Source organism: Dipodomys spectabilis, unplaced genomic scaffold (genome assembly GCF_019054845.1).
Source record: "Dipodomys spectabilis isolate Male_0828 unplaced genomic scaffold, ASM1905484v1 ptg000175l, whole genome shotgun sequence".
NCBI lineage: Eukaryota > Metazoa > Chordata > Mammalia > Rodentia > Heteromyidae > Dipodomys > Dipodomys spectabilis.
Genome location: NW_024870852.1, coordinates 9,294,143 through 9,318,476, shown reverse-complemented (window position 1 = coordinate 9,318,476; position 24,334 = coordinate 9,294,143). Strand labels below are relative to the sequence as shown.

Sequence of the window (24,334 nt, the reverse complement as noted above, 5' to 3'; positions counted from 1 at the left end):
ATGTCCTTTCCACCTTAGGTTTTCAGATACGGTCTTCTGCTTTTTGCTTGGGTGCACCTCAGGTCACTATCCTCCTACCTATGCCTCTCAAGTAGCTAGGATTACAGATGTGTGCTACCGCATCTAGTGTAAGAGTCTCTTCCTTAGCAGTACTGGAGATTAAACTCAAGGCCTTGAGCTTGCTAGATAGGGGCTCTACAAGTTAAACCATGGCTCTAACACCTAGAAGAACAATTGCTTTTGTGTTTGTTTGTTTTTGGGTCCAGTTGTGGGGCCTGAACTCTGGGGCCTGGATGCTGCCCCTCAGCTCTTCAGCTCAAGGCTAGCACTCTACCACTTGAGCCATAGTGCCACTTCTGGCTTTTTTTTTTCTGCTTATGTGGTGCTGAGCAATCAAACCCAGGGTCTCATGCATGCAAGGCAAGCGCTCTACCATTGAGCCACCTTCCTAGCCTAGAAGAGTAATTTCTTTAGCATCTAAGAGTCTGCAACAGCGACTGGCAAAGTATGGTATGGCCCATGAACCAAATCTGGCCTGATGTCCACTTGGTTTTGTAAGTAATTCTTTATCAGCACATAGGCTATTGTTTGTGTATCGTGCATAATAAAGTGCTTTCATATTATACCAGATAATTCAATAATTCAGATAATTCAATCTGGAAAGTTTCCAACCTCAAACCAAGGTGATTTGAGTGACATAACCTTTGGGTTTGCTAATCCCTGCTTTTTAGTCATTAGCCAAGTTCCTGTCCTTCCAGAAGGGCAACCTAGATTCCTAGTTCACAGGGTGAGGCAAGCCTATCTGTAAACTCTTTGAAGGCCTGCTTGCTATAAGGCCTCGAGCCAATGGGAAGATGATCAAACCTCTCGGCACGTATAACCTCTCCTCCACAAAGATATGTGGTAATCCCACTTGGGAAATTGAAGTCTACTCTCAATCCCACTCTTAAACTGATATTTACTCAGTCTTAGAACAATGATCCCTTGAAGGCCAAATTAAAGCTTACTATTTTACTTGTTGAATCTTAAGTAAAATAAACTATCAGAAGTTAATCCAGCATACCAGGGTTTTGCTTTTTTTTTTTTAAACAAGTTTTGACAATTTTCATTCTCAGTTCTCTATGTACAGTCCTAAAAGCATTACATTAATCCAAAGTTTCTAATATTATCTATTTGTTAAAAAAAACTTCTATGTAGTTATAGAAACAGCCCAGATGCCCTACAAAAGATGAGTAGATTAAGAAAATGTGGTGCATATATACAATGGAATTTTCTCATCTCTTAGAAGCATATTATATTATTTGCAGGGACATGGATGGACCTAGAAAGAATTGTTAAGTCAGACTCAGACAAATGGTACATTTTGCTCACATGTGGACACTAGATCTAAAATACAAACATGCGTAACATATACAGGGCTCTGTACATATACACACACACACTGACTAAAGGATGGTATTCTTAGGGGAAGAGTCTGAAGGTGTAACTCCTCTGAACACCTAATGTGCTATCTACCAAAATGAATACCAGGAGTAGAAACGTGTTTTAGGAAGAGAACATTGTAGGGAGAGCATGTGAATGAAGGAAGAATGAGCAAATGTAGTCATTATATTATGTACATTCTATAAAAATTGAACTATATAACTTGAGGGTAGGGATGAGGATGGGGAAAATGGAGGTGGGGGGAGATGACAATGGAAGGTGTGATATTGATCAAGAAGCATTATACTTATAACCTGACTTAAGAAATTGTAACCTCTGGGGGGAGAGGGGGGGAAGGATTGGGTGGGGGGGGAGGGGGGAGGCTGGGAAGGGAGGTGAAGGGTAAACAAAGGAGGAGGCTGCAATGCTTGGTAAGAAATGTATGCATTATCCTGCCTATGTAATTGTAACCCCTCTGTACAGTATGTTCTCAAATAAAATAAAATAAAATTAAAAAAAAAAAGAAATTGTAACCTCTTTGTAAAACTACTTAATAATAATTTTAAAAAAAACTATGTAGAGGTCCAATCTTTGCCTTCCTACTACCAGTTGAACTATTTAATAAATCTAAGCCCAGTTTAAAGATATTTAATATTTGAAGTAACTTACCTTCAGAATTTCATACATATAAAATCGAATATCATAGTCTGTTAGTGTCTGGTACAATTGCTGTTGAAGACAAATGCAACAGTTGAGTCATAAAATAATACAGATAATTTCTCATCTCATTCATAATAATGTAAACAAAGATTTGAATAATTTGCCAGGGTTCCAAAATCTTTCTAGTCACTTCCATTTCTGCAATATAACATTTACTTTAAAGAAAACAGTTTGTATTTAACTCCATGTGTAAAAATGAATACTTAAACTCATAGTGCTGAGGCTATATCTAGTAGGTAACATACCTAATATATATGCATATCTACGTATGTATTGTGTAATATATTTGCTTTTCATTTACCTTCTGACTTTCTCATAAAAAGCACTGTGGCAAAGATAGCCTCCTTAGTGAATAACTAACCCATTTTGGGTTACATAGTTAGACCTACAGATCATTAGCAAGTTTGTAGATAATATGATGCCAAACCTGTTAAGCCAATTAAAAGAACTTCCCGTCCCAAGCTGAGAGCACATTCTGTGAAGAGCTGTTATATGTAATCTTTTCAATTTCCAAAAAGTTGCAGAGTTTAGTTACTCTTTTTATTTCTTTTCAATGGAAGAATTCACTCCATCACTCATTTGCTATATAACATTCTTGACACTGGACTTGTACAAATACCTATAACATGTACTCCAAGAGAGTGACACATTCTTCTGTTATGGTAGAGGTCTGAATTGTTTGAAAATCTGTAACTCAGACATATCTGTCATAGAGGTTGTAGTTATAGCAGAGTTTGACATCAACTTTCCCTATCCCTGAAAATCAACAGCCCAAGGAGCTCAGTGATGAAAGTTGTTACCTATTGTGTAGAACTGTGATGTCTTGGTTCAAGCTCAGCACTGAATAATCCTAAGGAATATCCAGTTCCCTACTATAATATACACAATACATTCCTTCTTGAATAATGTTGCCTCAAAACATATAACACTAAGGCCAGCTGTGGAGTAAACGTGTACTGCTGCTTTTTCATCAAGCTGGATATGAGCAAAAGTTGTTAAATCCATGACAAAGGTAATGAGATATAAATGTGGTGGTCACTACAGAGCACAAAACAAACAAAGGACAAAGTACCAGATGTGCAAGTGGGTACTACTTGTATAAAAGTGTTTTTATGTTAACATTTAGCAGTATTAAGCTCTTTTAGAATCAGAACAAGTGAAAAAGCAAGCTCTTCAACTGTTATCCTCAAAAGACTTTCTATGTAGTCTAAAGACTCAACAGCTTGAAATGATTGGCTATACATTATACCTTGAAGTCTGTGTTGTTTACGTGTTCAAAAACCAAGGCAGGGGTTCGTGACTAGGGGAAAGAAAAAGAAAACTCATTAGTAATATTCCTGATGGCTTTGTGAACACAATGCTTGTGGATGCTGCAAGGTGAGTCTGGTAGTCCTCGCCTCAGAAGCCAGAAACCCTCTACTGCTAAGAGCCCACCCCGCTTCTCATCACCACACTTAAAAGGTCATTTTGGGGATGGATTTCAAACAGAAGACATGGAGCTGAAGTCTCACCAGGCTCTAGGCAGCCCGACAATGCGCCCATCGCCCATCAGCATCGGACCTGAGTTTGCAAAATGGATTAACACATTTCAGTTTCCAGTGCTATCAGTCTCTTAGCCTAGAAGAATAAGAAATAGTCTGTGGGTGGAGGTCTCTTTGAAAGGAAGACCTAAGCTAGTTAAAACGTATATCTGATTTAAGTACTTTTAAAGCAGTCCTTAGTGAAGGGGAAGGAAAAGAAAATAGGCCAGTTGTGCTCTGTGTCTAATACCACATCAGCCCTGGGGGGCCTTGCTAATGCCTACTATACTCACCACAGGGTCTTTTACAATGTCTGCCAGGGTAATAATGTTGGGACCACCTCGTAAATTCTCCAAAATTTTTATTTCACGCTTAATTTTCTTCTTTTTTACTGGCTGAAAGGGTAAAAAATGTATCAGTGAAAAACATTACTCCAGATTTTTTTTCAACAGGTAGTACAATACATAAATGGCTTACTTATGAACTCTAGGAAGGAAGGAATGTGACAGACTTATCTCAGAATCCCTTTCTGCTAGTACTATGCCAGGTTCTCTGCAAGTACTTGGTACTTAAAAAGTTTAACTAAAAGGAAAAAAAACACTTCCATTCCAAAGATAAGCCATCCAAATAATTAACAATTTCAATTAACAGTTATGCTTCAAACCTTACAAACTAGCATCTAGAAGAGGACTGCCAAAACGCCTCTTTTAAAAAGGCATTTTATCAACCAGAGTACTATAACTCTACAGCCTTACACAAAGTCAGGATAGTTAAGGGTATACAGAAAGAAGAGTTGTTTGTGCAAGATAACCAGTGGGTATTAGATATATATTTTAATGCTTTTTTATTTCATGCATTTGTTTCTAACGCATTTATAAGATTATCTCTTTGTTGCTTTGTATGTCCCTCCCCCACAGTATAACCCCTGCTTTCACTATATTTGATGTCAGTATAACTTGTGGAGGAGATGGGGAAAAACAAGTCATTTAAGGATACAGGTGGACCTGTTGCAACAATGAGAAGTACAAGTTGTCATGTCAAAAACGAGCTTTACAACGTTGGGGGGGGGAGAGGATTGGGTGGTGGGGAGGTAGGGAAGGGATGTGAAGGGTAAACAAAGGAGGAGGCTGCAATGCTTGATAAGTAATGTATGCATTATCCTGCCCATGTAATTGTAACCCCTCTGTACTGTATGTTCACAAAAAAAAAAAAAAAAAAAAAAGATAACCAGTGGGTAAACTGAGGCCTTCAAGCCAATTGCCTATTGCAAACCCTACCTTTAACCTGCAAGCTATACCCATGGAAAACATATAAAACTTCTCAAAGTTAAGACTACATACAGTAAGAAATCAAATAGGGTATCTCAAAAGATGAGTATTTCTGGGAAATTACATATACTATCTGTCTAATCTTATTATCAATACTCTTGTAAATAAATTCCTCCACTCAAAAATAGTGTTCTGTAGATTCGTGAGAATATTTCTCCATAGTTCTTTGCCCTCGCCCATCCTTTCTATCTGTTTTGGTGTAGAAATCCTTTTTATTTTTCTGAGGGCCTTGGTCCAACTGTGCTTCCTTCACAAAACTTTCTGTATAGTCTAAAATAGTGCTGGATCAAAGAAATACAACAGAAACCACTCTGACTTTAATGACTTTTAAATGTTATACTAATCACATAAAAAAAGATAGATACAAGTTATTCGAATAATATATTTAACTCATTTAAAGTCTTATGATTTCAACAGATAAATCAACACAAAAGACCACTAATTGTCTATTTCATATCTTTTTTGGGGGTACTAACCTTTGAAGTTTAGAATATTTTATTGTTATATCTCAATTAAGCACAGCCATATTTCAAATGCTCAATAGCCACACAAGGCCTGTGTCTGCTACATTGGACCTTGCATATCTTTCTAGGGTGCTAATCACCTCAAAACTTGCTTGCTAATGCACTACATACAATTCTTCAAAGTTGTTTTAAGGATCTCATATCTATTAACAATATTAGTGGTTACTAAACTTTGATGATCAACAATCACCTGATTTTTAAATATACACATTTACAAAACTCACCTACACATACTAAATTAGAATCTTATCGGGCTGGGAAGGTAGCTCAGTGGTAGAGCGCTTGCCTTGCATGCCTGAGGCCCTGGGTTCGATTCCTTAGCACCACGTAAGCAAAAAGAAAAAAGCCAGAAGTGGCGCCGTGGCTCAAGTGGTAGAGCGCTAGCCTTGAGCTGAAAAGCTGAGGGACAGCGCCCAGGCCCAGAGTTCAGGCCCCACGACCGGGGAAAAAAAAAAAAAAGAATCTTATGAAACTGAATTTTTAGATGGTTCCTAGTTCGCAAGGTGATGATCCAGGTCCAGGTATATGAACTCCTTTAACTTTTGTCTTATTACTAAATACACAGTACGGCATGAAGCCATTTTGGAAAGTCCTCCATACCATAGCTTTGTAGCTATATATGTAGTCCTGCAAGTATTTAAATTTTTAATCACTGCTGAAAAGGGACTTATAGTTCACTCAAAAGTTATTAATACAACACAGAATAAATCCCAATGGAAAAGACAATAAATGGAAAGTACTTTAATAATAATGACTTCTGCATAGTTGACACTCAATTCATTCCATAGCTTCTTACCCTTACTTCTATTAGAAGTAAGTACACTGGCTGGCTAGGAGGCAAGGGATCAGCTTCTCTTCTCTTTGTTGCAGAATTTGGGGCTGAATTCAGAGTCCTGTGCTTGCTAGGCAAGGACCACTTGAGTCGTAACTCTAGCCCTGCTTTTTGCTAGTTATTATGGAGAAGTCTAGTGAACTTATCCATCTAGATTGACCTTGAACCATAATTCTCCAGACCTCAGACTACTGAGTAGCTAGGATTACAGGTGTGAGTCATCAGCACCTGACCCTTTTCCTTTCATTTTTTAGACAAGGTCATATGCTTTTGTCAGGCTGGCTTGGACAGTGATCCTCCCACCTCTGCTTCTTGCATAGCTGAGATTACAGGTGTGTACCACTAAATAGTACTTATTTATTTTCTTGCCTCAACTATTCAGATTCTCTTTGATCAGGTAGCCTATGTAGAGAGGACTATTTCCCCATCCAGAGACTAACCCATAATCTACTTCCTGTTCTCCACTATTTCAATATTTCCCAATAGTTGCTTTATGACGAAAGGTATTATTACTCTAACGAATCCTTCAGATGGAAAACTTATGTAAAGCTGATTCATGACAGACTTAGTAGGTGACGTATACCCTAATTTAATAATGATCACTGTAACTTTTGTCTTACCAGACAAATAGGGAGATTTAAAAAAAACTTTATAGTTTATGAAAGATCTTCATCTATAAATAATCTGTCTTTACAGTTTATAATATACATATATTCCAATTTAAAATGAGCTTAGAAAAATATTTCTAAGTAACTCTTCATTCAAAATCATCAATGGTTTTTATCTACATAGAAGAGTTAAAACCATATAAATTTTGTGACTGGATGGAAATATAGATTTTCTTTTCTAGGACTTTACCATTTAATCCGCCTTTCCAAGGTAACATGAAACACTTTTCTCACTTATTTCTTTCTGTCCTCTTCCCTTGGTGTACTCTAGAGTGTGGTTCCCTACCCCTAATTGACCTATACAAACTCTCTTCCCATTCAGCCTGAAACCAGGAATAGGAAACTTCCCCTACTTTTACCCTATTGTGAACCATTGTACCCGTATTTGTGTCTTGTGTGTGGGGCTAAATAGGTGATTTCTTTTTGTCACATACCTTTCCATTTACTAAGAACTGCATTTACTAAGAATTGCACTTTCCAACAGTTTCATATATAAGGCAAGATCATCTCTACTTTCACCATGGTTAACTGATTGTATTAGGATCTGGATTTAAAAGACAATTGTTTTGATTTCCAGTCTAGTTTTCTTTCTAGATGTTATAAGAAAGCTATAAACACTTAAAATTTTTGGGCATGGTGAGACAGTTTAAATTTTGGGGACAAACTCAACAGTCAATACTTGAAACCTGCCAAACACTAACACTACCAGCATAGAGCAGTTCATGATTTCATCATGGCATTTTAGTACTATATTCCTTTTGAGGATCCAATTTTGTGAACCTTGGTTTTCAGCAGTTGACATGATAAAAAGCAAGTACTGTAACAAGCCATCAATGTGGACTAGGAAATCAAAATCAGTATCTAATCTCATTCCAACATGTGAAAAGCTATGCAGTAGCTCAGCAGTTGCAGATATGCCAATGGCAACTATAGTTAACACAATTATTTTTACTCTTAATGATTGTATTGAACTTGTTAAATGGCTATTAAGCTGCTAAACAAATAGTTGCCTGGATCTAGCTACTTAATATATAGAACTACTAGGTGTTTTACTGAGACAATAAAAGTGCTATAAATTAATAAAAGTTTGGGAAGTTCTGCTTCTTTGTGTCAATGGAGAAATTTTTGTGGTAAGGAACAATGAGCTAAACATACAGTATATGATAGGAAGCAGTACAACAATAATAATTACAAGTTACACACTGGTAGCACATTTGCCAAATGTAATCTGTTCAGTGTTAAAAAAAATCTTAACCCCATATTTATACATCAGAATGCATATACAATATGAATTTCTGGCTTCTCTTTGCAAAGTAAAACTATCAAGCAACACCGGACTTGCTCTACTACAGGACAAGATCCAATGGAGCTAAGAAACATCTACCTCCTTCTGAAGAAATATGTGCTTCCCAGTTTACCTCAGTTCTTCCCTATTGTTCATATCATCTAAGGGTGAGCAGTCATATCATGCTAGCTACACTGACATCTGCTTGCCCTCTTAAAGCCTATATTTGTGATACTTCATCCTTACAAAACACAAATGCTTGTTGATGTTGAAAATAAAGGCATAAACTATAACTCAAAGTACATAAAATGAACACTAGAGCAAGCTTAGGAGAGATGCAACTGTACCTTTTATTGCTGTGCCCTGCTACAACCTAATGATGACTTGAGTGAAATCACTTCTAGCTCTCAAATCATTTCTAATTCTTGATTTGTCTGCTGGGAACCAGTGGCAGTAATCATGCTTATAAATCCTAGCTACTAGTTACTCAGGAGGTTGAAATCTGAGGATTACGGTTTAAAGTGAGCCTGAGCAGGAAAGTTTATGAGACGCTTATCTCCAACTAAATAACCATTAAAAAGATGGAGGCTCAAGTGGTAGAGCGCTATCCTTGAGCAAAAAATCTCAGGGAGAACATTCAGGTCTTGAGTTCAAGACCCAGGATAGGCACACACACACAAAAAAGTATCATTTGCTTTATTGACTTCAGAAGATGTAATAAAGGGCTAAAGTACTCCAACAACCTTTCAAGCTAGTTCTATAAAAAAGGCATTTATATTAGTTTTTAAACCCTACATATCAAATCCTCTAAAATTTTCTCTCTTCTACTCACCTTGAGAATTTTAACAACAACCTTTTCATTATTTGTGATGTTGATAGCTTCAAATACTTCACTGTATTTACCTCTGCCTAATTTTCGAACAAGCTGGTAGTCATCTTGATTGCTGTGAACAAAAAGTCAAGGTCACATTGATTTAAAACCTCCATGGTATCAAGCCCCAATTTAACTTATAAAAAACTATTACCAGCTGGGGATGTAGCTCAAGTGATAAAGCACTGGCCTAACAAACATACTTGAAAAACCAGAATAACATAATGAGGCATTCTGAATGTCTTCTTGTAGTTTTAAAAAGAGCCAATTATAAATGCGTATGTCAAACCCTAGAAATAGAAAATTTTAAGCCTTACAATTATTTCTTCAAAGCTTTATAACACACCAGTTAACTTATATTAACATTTGTTGGGGCAGGGAAGGTGGCTCAGTGGTAGAGTGCTTGCCTTGCATGCATGAGGCCCTCGGTTCTATTCCTCAACACCACGTAGGTAGAAAAAGCCGGAAGTGGGGCTGAGGCTCAAGTGGTAGAGTGCTAGTCTACAGCTGTAGAGCTGAGGTACAGCACCTAAGCCCAGAGTTCAGGCCCCACGACTGACCCTCCCCCTCCCCAAAATAAACCATAACATTTGTTATATATACTTGAAACCAACAAATATAATGCTTTTTTTTAAAGAAAATAATTTTGATACATTTTTGTCCTATATTGTCTGGTCCAATTTTAGCACTTAGTAGAAACTAACATATGTTGACATGTTTTAAGAATGTTACAATTCACTACACTTAGGCAGGGGTATTGTTCCTACGACTTGAACTCAGGGTCTCCAAGCTGTCCCTGAGCTCTTTTGCTCAAGGCTAGCACTCTATCACTTTGAGCCACAGCTCTACTTCGGGCTTGAGGTAGTTAATTGGAGATAAGAGTCTCAGGGACTTTCCTGCCAGGGCTCCCTTTGAACTGCAATCTTCAGATCTCAGTCTCCTGAGTACTCAGCTAGGATTACAGGCATAAGCCACGAAGGCCTGGCTTTGGCAGATTTTTTGTTGTTGCTATTGCTTTTATTTTTTTTGGAGGGTGGTGGTGGTAGTGCTGGTACTGGGGCTTGAACACAGGGCCTCATGCTCTCACTTGACTCATTCAATCATGTCTGGCATCCTACCACTTGATCTAGGCCTTGGCAGATCCTACTGTGGAAGGGCATGCCAAACAAACCCAAGAAAGTAAATGACACTACACTTAAAAAAAAAAAAAGGTGGGTTATCTAATGCCATTTAAGCAGAGCTAAGTGTGAAGCATTCAAACTGAAGGTAGTAGTTGGGATTTCTATCATAGAACATGCATACTACCTAGAGTCCAAAGTCTGTGACATAGGGCAATTATTAAGATTATTGATAGTGATAACATTTACTAGTATTGTATCATAGTTCCTTATATCCTCTTTAAAGCACAGTGTGTCTATATGCAGAGACAAAGTACTTATTGTTAAGAAACATGGATGAAAAAATAAGCCCCATGGCAGTTGAGGGAGACAGTCTACATACAGGCTATAGAAATCATGTTATCAGATGTATAGTGTGTGCAAATTCTTGTCTTTTTGAGATAGGGTCTTGCTATGTAGCCCAGGCTGGCCTTGAATTCAAGTTCTTATTGAGTGTACCACTATGTGTGGCCCCAGTTCTATCTTTTGGGTCTTCAAATTGCTTTCTTTTGCACTTTAACATCATCAAAATGCTTGTAACACAAAAAAAGTATGATCTCATCAATTAAATGAAGAGTACACTGGGAAATGAAATATAAACATTCAAATGGGCTACACAGAAAATTAGGAGGTCAAATGTAGCTTGTCCAGGCAAAGTTGAAATGTGAGGTGTATTCCAAATAGTCTCATGATAAGGGCAAATGTCTAAGGATTTAATGTTGTTTCTCATCAAAGAGGACACTTTTCTGGAGAATTGTTTCAATCTTTACTATTACTATGGGAAAACTTTTTCTGACCTCAAAAATACTTTATGTAAGAGCTCAGTGTTTTTCAAGTCTCTCAAGTATGAACTCTCACTTAGCTACAGTGCTTTTAGCTTAAGAGGCAACTACAGAGTGCAGAGAAAAGGAAAAGACATTGAATGACTTTTAAATGGTAAGCCCATCAAAACTGTCAACCTGTCAAAGCAATATTCTGCTTCTCTCTACAGCACCAAACTTGCAGCTAAAAAGAAGAAACCAGGTTGGGCTATATACTTGAGGTAGGAAGAAGCACTGTCAAGGTTTACGAACATATATTCCTCAAATCCCTAAGACTCAGCTCTTTAGGTGATTACAGTGAACAAATGGAAAAAATTACCCCCATTCCACCACATGTGACTCGTAATCCCAGTACTCTCGGGGTCTGTGCGTATTAACATCTGTGTAAACTCTGGCCCTGCTTGGCACGGGTCCCGACATGTCAGACAGATTGGCAGACAAAGCTGAATTTGATGTCTGAAGATCTGGCAGTCCCACTTTTCAGAGGCAGCCGGGGATAAGACCTTGTTCCAGACCTGTTTTCTTCAAACTGCAGAAACAAAATGCAAAAGGGCTAAATCACATTTTTTTTTTTTTTTTTTTGGTCCGGTTGTGGGGCCTGAACTCTGGGCCTGGACGCTGTCCCTCAGCTCTTCAGCTCAAGGCTAGCGCTCTACCACTTGAGTGAGCCACAGTGCCACTTCCGGCTTTTTTCTTTTTGCTTATGTGGTGCTGAGGAAGCGAACCCAGGGCCTCATGCATGCAAGGCAAGTGCTCTACCACTGAGCCACCTTCCCAGCCCTGTAAATCACTTTTTTTCAAAGTATGTGGGAATTAAAAAATCTTTTTATAGTAATAATAGCCTTAAGTGTAACAAATATACTTTCCTACCTATTAATAGTATGTCCCAACTATGTCACAATTTCCTATTAACACAGATATGGCAGGGAGCGGGGGGAAGTGGGGGGGGGGGTTCCTAAAACTGGTCCCAATCATATTCTGCAGATAGTCTGCAATCTCACCAAAAATGCTTGATGTTCTACATTAGATAGCTGGAGAGGTACAAATGGTACTGAGGACAGATGCAGCTAAGCATCACCACAATTCATACTATCCACAAAGATATTGGTGAGAAAAGAACTTTCACTTCGGCAGTTTTCTACAGCTCAAATGGGGGAGCTAAAAGATTCCAGAATGGTGGCAAAGCCAAGAGTACAATTATCAGCTACACCAATTGTAGCCACTTGTTCCCACACATCTTCAATATCTTATAAATTCATCCAGACGATTTAAGGGACCATAGGCAACAATCAGCAGACATTTGAACACTTAAGAGCCTTGATTACATTCAGTGTTAAGTTAAATAATCTCCTTTCTCTTTACAGGAATAAGTTTAGTTAAAATTGGCATTAAAGTAATATATATATATTACATATTATACACTACATATATAACAAATACATATGTACATATATACACATACACCTACAATCCTAATACTCAGGAGGCTGAGATTTAAGAATTGTCTTTGGAGTCAGTACACACACACACAACACACACACTGAATGAATACACAATTTAAACTGTAGGGGCTGGGAAGGTGGCTCAGTGGTAGAGCACTTGCCTTGCATGCACTAGGCCCTGGGTTCGATTCCGCAGCACCACATAAACAAGAAGAAAAAAGTCGGAAGTGGCGCTATGGCTCAAGTGGTAGAGCGCTAGCCTTGAGCTGAAGAGCTGAGGGACAGCGCCCAGGCCCAGAGTTCAGGCCCCATGGCCGGACCCCCCCCACCACCAAAAAAAAATTTAAACTGTAGTGAAATTTTAGAAATATACTACTAACTCAGTTTATCAAATCAAATCACCTGTCTTCCCTGACTATACCTGTCTTCCCTGACTATGCCAATCCTTCCATCTTCATTCTCTGAAATCAGTACAGTTGATTTCCACTACTATGCATTTAATTAAAAATTTAACAGTCTTCACATATGGTAATCATCTTTGCAGTTTCCTGGTTAAAACTGGATAACCTCAATCTAATTATCAGGAAGTATTGTACAAACAGAAAATGAAAAATCATCTTTGTTAGGAGGAAAGGGTGGGGGCATGGCTCAAGTGTTAAGGCATTTTTAATCCCAAGGGTGTATATGTATGTGTAGGAAGCCTATACTCATCAAGGAAATCAACTATCATGAGTCAAAAAAGAGATGAGACAACTAAACCCAACATTATTCTCAAAAAGAAAAAAAAAAAGGTTTGTTCTGCAAAAAGGGGGAGATGTTATAAAACTACTAACAAACCAGCACTTAAAGTGGAAGTTCTATATTGATATAAAAGTATGAAACTGAAACATAACCACAACAGTTAAGACCTTTGCCAGGTGTGGTGGACTATGTCTATAATCTCAGCACTTAGTTAAGAAGCTAGTAGTCTGGTATATACAGAGAGACACCCACTCAAACATCAAAGAAAAGCTATGTACTGGTACTTAGGAGGCTCAGAATCAATCAATCAAAACAGTTTGAAAGACCACCTCCAAAGCAAGCTGGACTCAGTAGTGTGCACCTATCACCCTAGTAACTACAGGAAGCTGAAAATAAGCAGATGGTGGTGTGGTGTGCACCAGGCAGGAAGCAAAACTATTTCAAAAGTAATAACCAGTGGGGAAAGAGAAAGAAAGGGTGACACTGCCCAAAAGAAATGTACTCATTACCTGACTTATCAAACAGTAACTCCTCTGTACAATACCTTAATAATAACAACAAATGGGGCTGGGAAGGTGGCTTAGTGGCAGAGTGCTTGCCTTGCATGCATGAGGCCCTGGGTTTGATTCCTCAGCACCACATAAGCAGGAAAAAAAAAGCCAGAAGTGGCGCTGTGGCTTAAGTGGTAGAGTGCTAGCCTTGGGCTAAAGAGCTGAGGGACAGCGCCTAGGCCTACAGAGTTCAGGCCCCACAACTGGACCGAAAAAGAAAAAGAAAAAAGAAAATACAGAGAGCTGAATGCTGGTAGCTCACAACTACAATCCTAACTACTCAGGAGGCTGAGATCTGAGAATCATGGTTCAAAGATAGCTAGGGTAGGAAAGTCCATGAGACTCTTATTTACAATTAATCACCAGAAAACTAGAAGTGGAGCTATGGCTCAAAGTGGTAGAGCCTTGAGAAGAAAAAAAAGTTCAAGGACCAAAGGCCCTGAGTTCAAGCCCTACAATCAAAAACAACAAAAAACATGTTTTGTATTATACACAAAATAGTTTGCTAGCATGGAATACTTCCTATTCATCATTCTGAGCTAAAAACTATTATCCTTACCTTTTATATGCACATTTCTATTTTTTGTTTGAGTTGGCTATTATAGGCATCTTTTATATGTAGAACTATAAAATATATGTCCTTTTCAATTGAGATTTAGCATAATTTCTTGAAAGCTCATCCACATCATGGCCTAGGTTGGAATTCTATTCCTTTTAAAGGCTAAATAATATTCCATTGTACCTTATCACATTTTGCTCAGTCATACTTGGATCAGTCCCACATTTTGATATTGTGAATAATGCTGCTATATAAATGTATATACAAGTATCTGTTTTGATTCTTTTGGATAAATACCAAGAAACAGGACTGCTTGCTCATGTGGCAATTTTATGTTAATCCTCCTCCCCCCACACTCCTTGCCAACTCTACAGTGCTAGGGATCAAACCAAGTCTTAGGTATTCTGGGCAATCAAGTCTACACTTGGTCATTCCCAGCCCTCGCCCCACTTTTGAGACAGGTACTTGCTGGCCTTGGACTCACTATGTAGACAAAGCCTCAAATTTGCAACCTGCCTACTTTAGCCTCCTCAGTGTTAGATTACAGGTATATATACCAAGCCCAGCTTATAGTTACTATTTTTAGGAACCATTTTGTTTTCCACAGTAAGTGTACTATTTTATATTATCTACTATGAGTCCTCAAGAGTTCATTCTATTTCCTGTGTCATATTTATACTTTTGTTTGCTATGTAAATCCGAATTTATTTCCAAAAAAAGTTTAGAGCAATGGGCTAAAGAAAACATATGTCCAAGGCCAGGCAAAATGGCTCAAGCCTATAATCCTAGCTACTTGCAACTCAGGAAGCAGAAGTAGAAGCACTGAAGCCCAAATCAGCCTAAGGGTAAAGCAAGACCCTACCCTGCAATAACCAATGCAAAAAGATGCTAGAGCAGAGTGGGTGCCAACCAAGTGTGACGCCGAGTTCAATCCTCAGTATAGTACAAACAAAATAAAACTGGTGTCAAGAAAGGGACATTTAGAGATGGGGCATGAAACAAATGATAGAGCTCCTGCCTAGTAAATATAAGGCCCTGACTCTATCCAAAAATATAAAAAGGAAATTTACTCACAAACATATAGTTGAACGGGGACCAGAAATGAAATTTCTAACACTCTTGTGACAGTGACCTCTCATTATGTAATCATAAACTAGTCACACACACACATTTACTACATGTGCCAGGCTTGTTTGTTTTTTTGTCAGTCATGGGGTTTGAACTCTGGGCCAGGGTGGTGTCCCTGAGCTCTTCAGCTCAAGGTAAGCGCTCTACCACTACAGCCACAGTGCCACTTCCTGTTTTCTGATGGTTAATTGTAGTTAAGAGTCTCCTAGCTTTTCCTTCCAGGGTTGGCTTTGTACCTTGATCCTCAGATCTCTGCCTCCCAAGTAGCTAGGATTACAGGCATGAGCCATCAGCACCCAGCTTCAGGTTATTTTATGAGGATTACTTCATTTCCAGCTCAGCACAGAAGGAAGTGGTGAAGAAACTGCCATTATCTCCATTTACAGTTAAAACTGAGGTAAAGAAAAACTGTCAGAAGACAAACGGTAAAGGGGCTAAGATTCAAACTGGTTGGCCTAGCTTGAGACTTTTAGAACTGACACTAACTAGGTATAGTAACCATATCATACTTGTAATTCTTTTTCTTTTTCTTTTTTGCCGGTCATGGGGGCTGAACTCTGGGTCTGGGCACTGTCCCTCAGCTCTTCAGCTCAAGGCCAGCGCTCTACCACTGGAGCCACAGCACCACTTCTGGCTTTTCTGTTTATGTGGTGCTGAGGAATCAAACCCAGGGCCTCATGCTTGCAAGTCATGCACTCTACCGCTGAGCTACCTTCCCAGCCCCCATACCTGTAATTCTAACTGATCAGAAGGATCAAAGTTTGAGGCCCAAATGGGCAAAATGTTAATAAGACTCCATTATCAACTGATTCATCCCAGCTACTCAGAATACACAGTCAGGAGTACTGCAGTGCAGGAAGGCCCTAGAAAAAAATTCCCTATCAGGACTGAGTGTTGCCTGAGCTCAAACATAAATACTAGGAAAAAAAAAAAAAGAAGAAAAAAAGACCAAGAAGAGCAGGGAAGGGAAGGATTGAAGGAGGGAAGGAGGGAAGAAGCGAAGGAGGAAGGGAGGGAGGGAGGGAGAGGAGGAACATTTACCTTATAGATTTGTGGTGAGTAGTCAGATAATAAACATAAGGTATTTAAATTGTGACTAGTTGAGAGAGCTCTAGGTGACCTGCCTTTCCAAGGCTACATTTAAGCTGGAGCTTATCTGCCATACCAAGGAAGTCAGAGAGATGCCTCCTTATGCCATGGTTTCAGAGGCTTAAAGCATTCAGAATAGCAAGAGCCTGTGATAGTTGTGTGTGTTTGGGGGGGGCAGGAGGGGGTTGTTGTGGTAGTGAATGCTATCTTCTTCATAAATGTGACAAACAATTTATACCAGTGCTCCCACCTCAAACTCATGAGATCAAAAGACCCATGGGTTTACTTATGAATTCTCGTACTCTCCAGAAATTGCTATAGCTGCTTTTGTTCAACTTAACCCTTCTTGGGTTCCAGAAATGGATTTTGTAAGTGGCCAGAAAACAACTAAGTTGTTCAAGTTACTGAAATAATTTTAAAAATTATTTCCATATATTTACTTTAGTTTCATCAAGTAGTCTGGGTCTAACAATTAGTCTAACTTATCTTCATTTCATATTGGTTAAAAGTATAAACAGGAATATACATACAAAATAAAAAAATTTCTGCTACCTTGAAATTTTCTTCTTCCCAAAGCCTATAGGACTCCTATGCCTATGTTGAAGGCAGCAAGATGCCAGGAAAAATTGGTAAATACAGGTGTGAGTGAAAGAACAGCCAAAATAGTATAAAAAACAGCATTAAATAGTAAAAAATGCTATTCCCAGAAACTGACAACTTTTATTGATACTAAACTTTTAAACTCTCAACTTTTTCTTGGGGAGAGATAGTATTTTTCCTTTTGTTTTCTTTTTTCTTTTTTTTTTGGTCAGTCATGGGGCTTGAACTTTAGGTGTGGGCACTGTCCCTGCGCTCTTCAGCTCAAGGTAGTGCTCTACCACTTGGGCCACAGCACCACTTTCGGTTTTCTGGTGGTTTATTGGAGATAAGAGTCTCATGGACTTTCCTGCCCGGGCTGGCTTTGAACTATGATCCTCAAATCTCAGCCTCCTTAGTAGCTAGGATTATAGGTGTGAGCCACCAGTGCCTGGTGAGATAGTATTTTTCTCTACATAGCTTTATAAGCATTCTCTAGTTGATTTTTTTTTTTTTTAAAGATGAAGTCTAGGGTTGGGAAGGTGGCTCAGTGGTAGAGCGCTTGCCTTGCATGCCTGAGGCCCTGGGTTCAATTCCTCAGCATCACATAAGCAAAAAGAAAAAAGCCAGAAGTGGCACTGTGGCTCAAGTGGTACAGCACTAGCCTTGAGCTGAAGAGCTGAGGGACAGCGCCCAGGCCCAGAGTTCAGGCCCCACGACTGGACCACTCCCCCCCCCACCCCCCACCCCCCACCCCAAAATAATAAAATAAAGATGAAGTCTCCCTTCGTAGTCCAGGTAGATTCTCCTGCCTTACCCTCTTAACCACCTAGCTTGTTGGTATTTTATACCTTTGGATACCTTTTATCTGTTGACTTCAAAGACCCTTTCACATAAAAGCTTACTAAGTATGTAAAACCAACACTAATTTAGTAATTGGGATTAATGCACTAGGAAAATGAGAAAGTAGTGATATCCTGTGTCTAGATCCCAGCCAAACCTATATTGGGCTTCTAGTTTCCATTCATTATTTATAAAAATCAATCCAATTGTACTTGGGAGACTGAAGATGATCAAGTGAACTGACTCTCTAGTAAAGGCTTACAAACACCAAACACAATATTGTAACTATTACAGCAGAGCTTCTTACTAGCAAGGATTACAAGTGAGAAACTGGCATCTAGCTATTTCTTTTACATGTTTTGTGTCAGTCCTGGGACTTGAACTGGGGCCTGGGTGTTATCCCTGAGTTTTCTTGCTCTTGAGCTACAGCACCACTTCCAGTAGTGGTTAATTGGAGGTAAGTTAAATGGACTTTCCTGCCAGAGCTGGCTTTGAACTGTGATCCTCTGCTCTAAGCCATCTGAGTAGCTAGGATTATTAGTGTGAGCCACCAGCAACTGGTTTTTGTATTTTAAGTAGAGCCCAGGGTTGGATGTGGGTGGCTCACATCAATAATCCTAGCTACCCAATTCAAAGCCAGCCTAGGGTAGAAATATCCACCTGAAGACTCCATCTCTAAAGTAACCAGCAAGAAGCAAGTTGAAGGCAAACAAGCCAAGCAAGCACAGGTCCTGAGTTCAAACTAGTATAGGTAACAAAACAAAGCAAAATTCACCTGACATGTGGAAAAAATTTTCCATTCTATTCACTAGTGCATGTATTTGTCACACTCATCTCACCCAGTTTTTTCTGCTCTCTTAAGGCTTTACAATTCTCTATGCAGAGCAGACCAAAACTAATTACTAAAGCTCTTGAGATTCTCAAGTACTAGTCTGAATGACCCTTACAGCTTTTGCTTTCATTACCCTGGGACCTAATTTGTGAATTGGTAGAAAATTATTCTCCATTGGGAGGGCTAGCTAGTTGTTTTGCAGTAATCCTCTTTAGGTATTTTGTTTATGTTAATGCATACAAAATAATCTGTTTATATATAGTTAAGAAAGGCATTCATATGAATTTTAAATGCTTGTCTCTCGCTAATTATACTCAGAATAAAATAGGGTTTCAACAACTTTGGTGGTGGTAGTGGTGTGTGTGTGTGTGTGTACTGTGTGTGTGTGTGTGTATACTGGGGCTTGACCTCAAGGCCCTGTTTGCACTTGTTTGTCTTTGTCACTTGGGGATGGTGCTCTATCACTTGAATTATACATCAATTTCCAGCTTTTTTTCTAGTTAGCTGGAGATAAAAGTCTTGAATTTGTCTGCCTGATCTGGCTCCACTTCTGGCTTTTTGATGATTAATTGGAGATAAAAGTCCTCAATGTAAGATCTCATCTTCTTGAGTAACTAGGATTATAGGTGTGAGATATCAGAGCCTGGTCTAATACTTTATTTTCAACCCATTGTCTGGGTAGAAGCATGTGGGCCAATTGTAATACTGAGTAAGCAAAGTAGATCAGCTTTCAGACAGGTTAAAAATTTAAGGATATATTTGTGTATTGAGATTAATGGAAATTCATTAATTATTTTCTTTTTTCTTAAAATTTTACTAAAAACTTTTAAGCAAAGTTATTCATATATACTGCCACATGTGGCCCACACCTGTAATACCAACACTGGCAATTTGGATGAGATAAAGAATATGAGGCCAGACTAGAACACACAAAGAGTACCAGGCCAGTCTGGGTCAAAAAAACCCTGACTCAAAAAAAAGAAAAAAAGAAAAAATCAAAGAAAAAGAAAAATATATCTATCTGAATATTTTAAAAAATGTGTGAGACCAAAGGGAGACAAAAAGGATTCCAATAGTAGCCTATATGGGAGAAATGACAGCTTGGTCTAGGGTGGTAGCAATAGACACAGGGACTAATCAGTGGAACAAAATTTACTGTATAAAATCAATTGCTCTGGGAAGACTGAAAAAAATGCAGTGAAAAGTAGGAGGTAACTCAGATTTCTGTCCTGGTTAAGACATAACAGATGTTATTCATGTAGGCATTAAAAAAATTCTCAAAGGGTTGGGAAGGTGGCTCAGTGGTAGAGTGCTTGCCTTGAATGAATGAGGCCCTAGGTTCGATTCTCAGCACCACATAAGCAGAAAAAAGCTGGAAATGGCATTGTGACTCAAGTGGTAGAGCGCTAGCCCTGAGTTGAAGAGCTGAGGGACAGCGCCCAGGCCCAGAGTTCAGGCCCAACGACCAACAACAACAAAAATCTCAAAGCAACTCACAAGTCAGGTTTTGGACTTAAGGTTGAAAGGGCTCTGAGACAATGAAAAGAAGATTCCAAATAGGCAGTTAGAATTACAAATCTAAAGCTAAAAGAGCTTCTCCACTATAAAACACATAATCCTCTCAACAAATCCACGAGGTAAGCACAATTTTCTATAATCTATAAATTAGAAAGCAGCCTAAGTAAATTCAGTAGCTTGACCAGAATACCCAGTACAGGTAGAGTTGATCAAAGTCAACTGAAGTCCAAGCTTTCTTATTTCAAGAGAATATCTTCTTCCCTCCTCTTAAGACTGGGTCTTGCTATGTATGATCCTGTTGCTTTAGCCTTCCAGTACTGAGATTATAAGTAGGTTTCACCATGCCTGGACTTCACTACTTTCTACCACATTAACTAATACAAAATCTTAGCGCCTGAAGTCAAGACCTAGGAATAACATAAATTCTAAATTTCTAGCACTATGTCAGGGTTTTGTTTTGTTTCCTTAACATTATGTTAATCAAAATAATTAGGTGCTGTTTATGCTATTGAGGTATGAACGTAAGCCCTCAAATGTACTGCAATAGGTGTCACACCTCTAGTCATTAGGTCTCCATTTTTGCCCAGGCCTCCCTGAGAACCCAATTCTCCTACCTATGCTTCCCAAATAGCTAGAATCATAGTTATAAATCACCATGCCTGGTTTCTTGGTTAAGATGGAGGCGTTGATAACTTTTTGCCTGGGCAGGCCTCAAACCACAACCTTAACATCTCAATCTCTGACTCCCAAGTAACTAGGATTATAGGCATGAGTCACTGTGTCAGGCCATTTAATTAATTTGTAACTAAATGTGAATAAAGGTGCTTTCAAAGTAAAGGATTATTCCAAACATGTCAAGTTATCTGCATAAAACTAGGAGATCTGGAAAACCAAGTCAGGGATTCTTGAGTTAGCCATTCCCCTTGCTTTCTTTCTACAATGCTGTAGTTCTTGTATTAGATAACAAAATTACAATTAAGATGTACTGTTTTCCAAAGAACTTTCTCAGTTTTTTCTTTTTCAGATACTATATTCTTTACCTTATGTATGGTGTATTCACATGCACATCTATCTATGACAGGATGGGGGGAGGGCACAATATCTGAAGAAAATGGTGAAAAATGCAGCAGTAGAGCACACTGGACATCCATGAAAGTGAACTGTCAACTCATGGATGGAGATGGGAAGGAAGGAATGGGAGAGAATGACATTGTGAGAAAGGAAATGTACTTATTATCTGACGTATGTAAATGCAACCCCACTGTATATCACCTCTAAAACAACAATAATGTAACTTAAAAAAAAAAATCACTGGTTTCCCCAAAAACCCAAATTAAGAAACAACCAGAGAACCCTTATGTTAGCAATTTTTACAACAGGTAATTTGGAAGTTGTTGAAGTGCCCGAGTCCTGGACAACTGGAAGATTGTTTCTCTTACTCATTTTCATAACACAAGTATACCTTGAGAAAAATCTGAGTTATAACAAAGTATTAACTTTCCTAATAATTTTCATTTTAAATGATCTTATTTAGTCCCTACTATTATTCCTACATATTTGCATAAGAGGAAGTACAATTTAAGTGGCTAACAATTTCAGACTACCACTATACTTAAGGCTAATTATAATTTGCCAAAAATTTTACATAGAAAAACAATTATAGTAAATGCTTCTTGCTCTTAGCCTCTCCTGCTAATCTCTTCTAGTTTAGTCTTTTTTTTTGGGGGGGGGGGAGGGTCAGTTATGGGGCTTGAACTCGGCTTGGGCACTGTCCCTGTGCTCTTCAGCTCAAGGTGAGCACTCTACCACTTGCATTACAGCGCCACTTCCAGTTTTCTGGTGCTTTATTGGAGATAAGAGTTTCACGGGGGCTGGGAAGGTGGTTCAGTGGTAGAGCGCTTGCCTTGCATGCCTGAGGCCCTGGGTTCGATTCCTCAGCACCACATAAACAAAAAGAAAAAAGCCAGAAGTGGCGCTGTGGCTCAAGTGGTAGAGCACTACCCTTGAGCTGAAGAGCTGAGGGACAGCGCCCAGGCCCAGAGTTCAGGCCCACTACTGGACCCAAAAAAAAAAAAAAAGTTTCACGGACTTTCCTGCCTGGGCTGGCTTTGAACCGCGATCCTCAGATCTCAGCCTCCTGAGTAGCTAGGATTACAGATGTGGGCCACTGGCGCCCAGCTCTTTTTTTTTGGTGGGTCCTGGAGCTTGAACTATGGATGGGCTAGGGTGCTGTTCCTAAGCTCTTTTTGCTCAAGGCTAGTGCTTTGCCACTCTAAGCCACAGTATTACTTCCAGTCTTCTGTTGCTTAATTGGAGATAGAGTCTCACAGACCTTCCTGCCTGGGTTGGCTTCTGACTCTGGTGGATCATGTCTATAATCCTAGCTACTCAGGAGGCTGAGATCTGGGGAAGCATGGTTCAAAGCCAGCCTGACCTTAAGAAAGCCTGTGAGACTCTTTACCCAGAAGACTAGAAGTGGCACTATGGCTCAAAGTGGTAGAGTACTAGCCTTGAGCAAAAGAACTCAGGGACAGTACCAGTCCCTGAGTTCAAGCCCTATGACGGACAAAAAACAAAAACTTCATTTCTGTTGTTGTAGGCTGGACACTACAGTGCACACCTGTGATCTCAGCAATGACAGGTACCCTACAGTAGGCATGCACTCAGTTACAGAGTGAGACTCCCATCTCCAAAGGAAACAGAAAAGAACAGGGCTGGAGATGTAGTTCAATAGCAGACTGCTAGCCCAGCAAGCCTGAGTCCCTGAGTTCAAACCCCAGTGACACAAAAACACACAAAAACCTATAAGCTTAGTAATTCCAAATAGCTACACAATTCTGCTAATATGCTTTTGTTAAAGAATTTCTTTTTTGGGGGGATAGGGGGTGGGAGTCAGTTGTGGAGCTTGAACTCTGGGCCTGGGCGCTGTCCCTCTGCTCTTCGGCTTAAGGCGAGTGCTCTACCACTTGAGCCACATGCCACTTCCGGTTTTCTTGGTGGTTTTTGGAGGTAAGAGTCTCACAGACTTTCCCGCCCAGGCTGGCTCTCAACTGTGTTCCTCAGATCTCAGCCTCCTGAGTAGCTAATATTACAGGTGTGAGCTACCACGCCCTGCTTCAATTTCTTAAGATAGCTAGAATTATAGACATGCCCAATTGCAATATAGTTCTATTATTTATTTAAATGTCTAATGTTTGTTAGTCTCCATCACAAACAAAGCAGCCCTTCCCACCCTTAAATCAACCATAGTTAATAAACAACATCTCATAATCATCCAGACAGTACAAAGATTTCTACAAGGAATGTGCTTACACTGCATTCACTGACTACAACGCACTCTGGTTTAGAGGTTAATAGCTATATGAGGAAACATCTGTAAAGGGCTGCTGCAGAGAATGAAGAACATCTGTGGACAAACTCAAGGAAGGCATACCTACACTTTCCTGCCTTGTAGAAACAAAGATAAAAACCTAGACAAGCATACTTGCCTTTTTTCCTTTTTAAAATTGGCAATGATTAGGGTTGGGAAGGTGGCTCAGTGGTAGAGCGCTTGCCTTGCATGCATGAGGCCCTGGGTTTGATTCCTCAGCACCACATAAGCAAAAAGAAAAAAGCCGGAAGTGGTGCTGTGGTTCAAGTGGTAGAGCGCTAGCCTTGAGCTGAAGAGCTGAGGGACAGCGCCCAGGCCCAGAGTTCAGGCCCACTACCGGACACCCCTGTCCCCCCCCAAAAAAATGGAATGTGTACCTAACTGCAGGAAAGGATTCCTTTTTTTTTTTAAGTTCTGAGGAATAAGGAGAAAGCATGTTTGTCCTCAAAGTAAACAGATCATTACAATCTCAGTGATCAGTGCTTGAAAAAAGTCATGGTGCTCTGTAGACAGTTGAAAGTATTACCATAGTTCATT

At 39.3% G+C, this 24,334-nt stretch overlaps 1 protein-coding gene across 1 annotated transcript in view; it reads right to left on the bottom strand.

Annotated features, from left to right (window-relative positions):
• Positions 1-24,334, bottom strand: part of Csnk2a1 (casein kinase 2 alpha 1) — a 61,453-nt gene that overhangs the window by 16,578 nt on the left and 20,541 nt on the right. The window contains exons 2-6 of the mRNA XM_042694289.1: positions 11,468-11,677; positions 9,132-9,243; positions 3,956-4,057; positions 3,392-3,442; positions 2,092-2,151 (exon numbers count right to left, since the gene is read on the bottom strand). Coding sequence (XP_042550223.1) covers positions 2,092-2,151; positions 3,392-3,442; positions 3,956-4,057; positions 9,132-9,243; positions 11,468-11,568 — 426 coding nt within the window. The 5' untranslated portion in view covers positions 11,569-11,677. The remainder of the gene's footprint in view (positions 1-2,091; positions 2,152-3,391; positions 3,443-3,955; positions 4,058-9,131; positions 9,244-11,467; positions 11,678-24,334) is intronic.